General features: G+C 43.0%; 1 protein-coding gene across 1 annotated transcript in view; it reads left to right on the top strand.

Moving 5' to 3' along the window:
- The window catches only part of nus1 (NUS1 dehydrodolichyl diphosphate synthase subunit), a 13,868-nt gene that overhangs the window by 5,401 nt on the left and 2,262 nt on the right, over positions 1 to 6,205 (top strand). The window contains exons 2-4 of the mRNA XM_037685287.1: positions 3,344 to 3,472; positions 3,913 to 4,065; positions 4,656 to 4,752. Of these exons, the coding sequence (XP_037541215.1) occupies positions 3,344 to 3,472; positions 3,913 to 4,065; positions 4,656 to 4,752 (379 nt within the window). The remainder of the gene's footprint in view (positions 1 to 3,343; positions 3,473 to 3,912; positions 4,066 to 4,655; positions 4,753 to 6,205) is intronic.

The following is a 6,205-nucleotide window of genomic DNA, read 5'->3' on the forward strand; positions in this document are numbered from 1 at the left end:
AAAAAAAAAAAAAAAAAAAAAAAAAAAAAAAATGTAGAAACGTTTCGTCTCTCATCCAAGAGACTTCTTCAGTCTGAGGTGCTGTTTTCAGCTCAGTCTCTTAAATAGCACCTTCTCAGAGTGGATCAACCAGTTTTGCTGCTGACAACCAAAACCAGCTGCTCACATGGTCAAGAAGGACCATCAGCCTAACAATGGATCATTAGCACACTGATGGCTGTTTACTACTCACAGAGGGCTGAGTGATACTAGCAATCACAGCATTGTAAGAGGGGGACAGTTGAACACGTAGGCCTCCACCCCTGTTTAATGATGGACAATTTATTTTCACAAAGATGGCCTCCTTTACTCCTCTCTCAAACCATCGTTCCTCTCTGTCCAGGATGTGCACATCTTCATCCCTGAAAGAGTGACCGCTGGCCTGGAGATGAGTGTAGACCGCAGAGTCCTGGCCTGATGATGTTGATCTTCTGTGCTGGGCCATCCTTTTGGCCAGTGGCTGTTTAGTTTCCTCGATGTAAGACTGATCACAGCCCTCCTGACACTGAACAGCATACACAACATTGTTCTGTTTGTGCCGGGGGACTGGATCTTTGGGATGAACCAGTCTTTGCCGTAATGTATTTTGGGGTTTAAAAGCCACTGGGACGTTATGTTTAGAAAATAAACGTCTCAGTTTCTCTGATACTCCCTCAACATATGGAATGACCACTGGTCTGGGTCTGGGTTCCTCCTTTTCACCTGATGGCTGGATGGAGTCCTGTTTGGGTTTCTTCTCTGCTTTCAGGAAGGCCCAGTTAGGATATCCACATTGCTCTAGAGCCTGTTTTGGTTGTCAGCAGCAAACTGGTTGATCCACTCTGAGAAGGTGCTATTTAAGAGACTGAGCTGAATACAACACCTCAGACTGAGGAAGTCTTTCGGATGAAAGACAAAACGTTTCTACATTTTTTTGCTTTGTTTTTTTTTTTGTTTGTTTTTGAATGTCCAGAGGACCAGATTGAACTTTTTAGATTTTTCTACCTGGATTATTGAGCATGCATCACGATATTTTAAATAAACAATCCATGTTACAGTATTTAAATTTAAATTGTAGAGAAGAGAAGTGCAGCAGGACATCAAAGGATGTCACACAGCTTCAGCTCTGCAGCACGGAGCAGAAATGCACTTCTTGATCAATTACACTGAAACAACTGAACATAGAAGTTCTAAAATAATTAAAAATAACTTTTAACACTTTTTTGTGTTTTTGTGATTATGATGATTTTACAATGTGACACACTTTGAATTTTAAGTGGGAAGACAGAAGTCGATCAGTGCATCTGGACAGCAAAGGGTTAACCTTCACAAAGCTGCAGCAGGAGAAATGTGCGTATAGCAGAGGAGATCAGCTGATCAGCTGCAAGAGGGAGCTTCCCCTGCACTTGTGGGCTGCACATACTGTGCAAAATCATTTAAAATAATTTATTTTAAATAAATAATCCATAGCTCATCCATCAATCAGCCAATTATGTCATGTCCAGTCTTATTTTGATAAACCCCGATATAGAGAATCTGCGACAAACAAACCGCAAAATTGCAAGGGACTACTGTATTCCTCCAGTTCTAGCTCACCCTCATTTACAGCTGATCCTCTGAAGACCTGCCAGTCTGTGCATGCAAAACAGTCGTTCAGTATGGAGGCACTATTCTTCACCCAACTTTTGACTTTTCCTTGTATTGGTCTGAAGTGTCTCAGCTGGGGGAGCGGGAAACAGTAGAGGTTAGGAAGCTAGGTTATAAGATTGGGTTGTAAATAATACTGTATAGAATAAACAATCCAACGTTCAACTTTTGTTCGTTTTAAGATATCTGACAGATTGCTCGTACAGTAGCGTTCCAGCAGTGTTACATTTTCTGTCCATGAATGTCTTGATGTCCTTGTTCTCCAACATCTGGCTCAGACTGTGGGAAATATAGACACATTTAAGCCAACATGATTTCATTTCTGCATTTCAGTTACTTAAATGAATTGTTAGGGAGCTGAGTTGTAATTTTTATTCTATTTTTTCCTCTTCTTTCGTCTGCTCCTTTCTTCAGGGATTTCCACAGCAAACTAACTCATACAAATATCCTGATGCATGCTCAATAATCCAGGTAGAAAAATCCAAAAAAGTTCAATCTGGTCCTCTGGACATTCAAAAAAACCAAAACAAAGCAAAAAAATGTAGAAACGTTTTGTCTCTCATCCGAAAGACTTCCTCAGTCTGAGGTGCTGTATTCAGCTCAGTCTCTTAAATAGCACCTTCTCAGAGTGGATCAACCAGTTTGCTGCTGACGATCCAGTCCCCCGGCACAAACAGAGTAATATTGTGTATGTTGTTCAGTGTCAGGAGGGCTATGATCAGTCTTACATTGGGGAAACAAAACAGCCACTGGCCAAAAGGATGGACCAGCACAGAAGATCAACATCATCAGGCCAGGATTCTGCGGTCTACACTCATCTCCAGGCCAGCGGTCACTCTTTCAGGGATGAAGATGTTCACATCCTGGACAGAGAGGAACGATGGTTTGAGAGAGGAGTAAAGGAGGCCATCTTTGTGAAAAGAAATCGTCCATCATTAAACAGGGGTGGAGGCCTCCAGGTTCAACTGTCCCCCTCTTACAATGCTGTGATTGCTAGTATCACTCAGCCCTCTGTGAGTAGTAAACAGCCATCAGTGTGCTAATGATCCATTGTTAGGCTGATGGTCCTTCTTGAGCATGTGATCAGCTGGTTTTGGTTGTTAGCAGCAAAACTGGTTGATCCACTCTGAGAAGGTGCTATTTAAGAGACTGAGCTGAAAACAGCACCTCAGACTGAGGAAGTCTCTTGGATGAGAGACGAAACGTTTCTACATTTTTTTTGCTTTGTTTTTGTTTTGTTTTTTAATGTCCAGATGACCAGATTGAACTTTTTTGGATAACTCATACAAAGACTTGGCAATTGTTTTTACACCGGATGCTCTTCCTGACACAACCACAGACCACCGAGCTACCACAGCCCTCTGTGTGGAGCAGAGAGCTGCTCTCTAGGGCACCCAGGGGAGCAGATGGTGGGGGTTAAGGGCCTTGCTCAAGGGCCCAGAGTGGGGCAAATGAGGGTGGAGGCAGGTGTGGGTGCTTCACCTTTTCCACCCACATTTTGATGTTGTCGGTCGAGGGAGTTGTCTCAGCGACCTTCCAATCACAGGCCCACCTTTTCTACCCTCTGCGCCATTACTCTCCTACCCCTCAGTTGTATTTTTTTATTCTGAATCTGAACACCAGTATTTTTTCATTTTATTTCCCTGAAGTATTTAAAGACTTTGTATGTTTTCTTCAGGTATTTTCCAGAAGAACTCATCTCGTCTGCAGGAGGAAATACTGAGGCAGCAGCAAAGCCTGCTGGGTGTGGATGAATCCAGGCATGAGGTGGAGTTATTAAACAGCAGAGACAAACACCAACACTATGGTACACATTTATTATAACATTTTCTGAAGAGTTTCATTTTATAAACCTTTTTGTAGCTGGTGTTCTTTGAAAACCAAAATCTTGTATCTTTGTCTGGAAAAACAAAAGAAGTCATGAAAAGTCCAACATGTTGTGTAGTCTCCACGTGACTGGTTATTTTTACAAACAGATACTGTATGTGCAGGACAAATGACTTCAGGTGGGCTGGATCACAACTGGAACTGGTTGTTGGGCAGGTCGATGACCTCAGTACTCACCAGCCACTCAGAGATCGAGCTGCACAGTTAAAACTGATTTGAATGTGTGACCTCAGTCTGTCTGTCCAGACCCTTGACAGGAAGCTGTAACTGAGACATGTTGTCCCACATGCTCAATAAATTCTCGGCCATGTTTGGTAAGAAGTGTGTGTGTGTGTTTGCTTGCGTGCGTGTGTGTGTTAGTTGTGTCGTGTAGGTCCACAGTGAAGGTGTTGTCTCCTGAAGATGGAAAGCAAACCATCGTGCAGGCAGCCAGAAAGCTTTGTCACTCTGTGGAGAACAAGGAGAGGAGCTCCAAAGACATCAGTGTCTCCATGTTGGACATACTTCTCAGAGGTAACACCTGCTGAATCTTCTGCATGTCTCATCATCACCCTGGTCTAGGTGGACAAACACCACCAGTCTGGGTTTGGACAGATCTCTGAAATCATGACTGAAAATAATAACTGAAAATCCTGGGGTGGTACAGAAACCAAATACCAGATAACCCATCAGGAGAAATGTTTCAGCCAAACGAGGGAGCTAATTGAATGTACCATACCATTTTATTTATAGAGCACTTAAAACAGCTACAAGGCCAACCAAAGTGCTGTACAGACAGAACAACAGACAACACACGAAGCAAATGTGGTGCTCTACGTTGTTTTTACTGAATTTATTTGTTGATGAATAGTTTATCATGCTCACAGCATGGACAGACAGAGGGTATTTACTATTCCGCCTCTTCACTCCGTGATGCGACAAAAACTAAACAGACCTGCCAGCTGTTGTTCATCTGAGACCAGGTTTTAGGACTTAAGACCTGATGATGATCCTCGTGTTTTTATAACAGTCAAACCGACTCCAGGTGTAGCATCAGTGACAGCTGTTCTTTTGATTTGAATGAAGTAAAGTTCAAACATTGTTTGTTTCCATGTTTCTTTCAGAGTCTAACATTCCAGACCCAGAACTGGTGGTGAAGTTTGGACCCATTAACAGCACGTTGGGTTTCCTGCCCTGGCACATCAGACTCACAGAGTTTATGTAAGCCCCTGCCACACGTCAGACTTTGTTTTCACAATTTTATCAATGTGGTTGACAGTGTTTCCTCTAGTTTACTGACCTTGGGCGCTCGTCTCTTTGGCATTTGTTTACAAGACGGGTGTGGGGGGTAGCGGAGCGCTACCTTTGTACTGCACACGGTTGTCACAGTTTGGACTCTGAGCTGAGCTGCTACAATCTCTGCTCCCCGTCCAGAACTGGTGGAGCTGCGTGGGGGGTGGAGGGTTGGTAGGCGGGGTGCCCTTCTTCTTGAATAATGGTAAGAGAAACACTGGTTTGAAACTGCAGATGGTCAAAGTAAACTGGTTTTCACAATACAGCAGAAGTTGACAGAATTCTGGTGTTTCAGTACAGAACGTTCTGTTTGAGACACTCGGACACCTGAACCAAATATCACTTCAGTGACATACAGTAAAAGTCAGGTGAAACTAGACATGAGCGTTCACACCGAGGTCAGTTTGAAAAACTTCACATGTGGATCTGATTTAGTCCCACGTATGAAAAAGACCTGGGTTGAATTGGAAAAGCTCAGACTCATAAATAAATCTGATGTGTCATAAATGGACAAATAACATTAGATTCCAGACCACTTTTGTCTGCAGTGTGAACGCAGCTTACAGAAATAAAGAGGTGAACTTTTCTGTGGCTCTCTGCTGTGACTTAGACAACTCATTGTTTACATTTGTGTTTGGTAGTAGAGTTCCTCCATGTTGTGGCTGAACTTACATGAAAAATGTGACCAAAGGTGAGTTGCATCCAAACTTGGCAGGAAAACACTTTGATTTGTCACTCTGGAGGTAAGATGTTTAAACTTGAGGCTGCTTCACAAGATGTTAGACATCAGTCCTTACCTGCAGAAACGGAGCGGTTGTCTGAGTTAGGGCTGAGCAATGTATCGAATATACTCGATGTATCGCAAGTTTTTCAATTTATGATGGTTAAAGTGGCTCTATCACAACCATCGATTATTATTAGACTTGAAAAGCCTTGTAGTTCTTTTTCTCCCGTCTACATCAAATTCACGCAGCCCCTCCCCCTGACGCACTCCCCTGCTTCTCCAGGTGGGTGGGAGTTTAGCAGAAGTAAACACTTGACAGGATATCAAAGAGCAGCTTAGCTGCTGAGCAAAAAGAAAACCAATGGCTGTTATTTGAAGATGGTTTGGATTTAAATTGTCAGATGAGCATCAGTAAAATGTTTTCTGTAGACAATGCCGAAAACAAGTCCTGACATAAGGTCGACACTACAAATCTTTTTCACCGTTTAAAACAGCGCTATAAGTGGAATATGAAGTGTGTGTGTGTGTGTGTGTCCTTGTTTATGCTACTTTGTGAGGCCCATTTTTCCAACTTATACTACATTGTGGGGACCAACTGCTCCTTATGGGGCCCAAAGCCCGGGCCCCATAAGAAGAAGTCCCGTTGGTGGGTTAGGG

Source organism: Nematolebias whitei, chromosome 12 (genome assembly GCF_014905685.2).
Source record: "Nematolebias whitei isolate Nwh7 chromosome 12, NemWhi1, whole genome shotgun sequence".
NCBI lineage: Eukaryota > Metazoa > Chordata > Actinopteri > Cyprinodontiformes > Rivulidae > Nematolebias > Nematolebias whitei.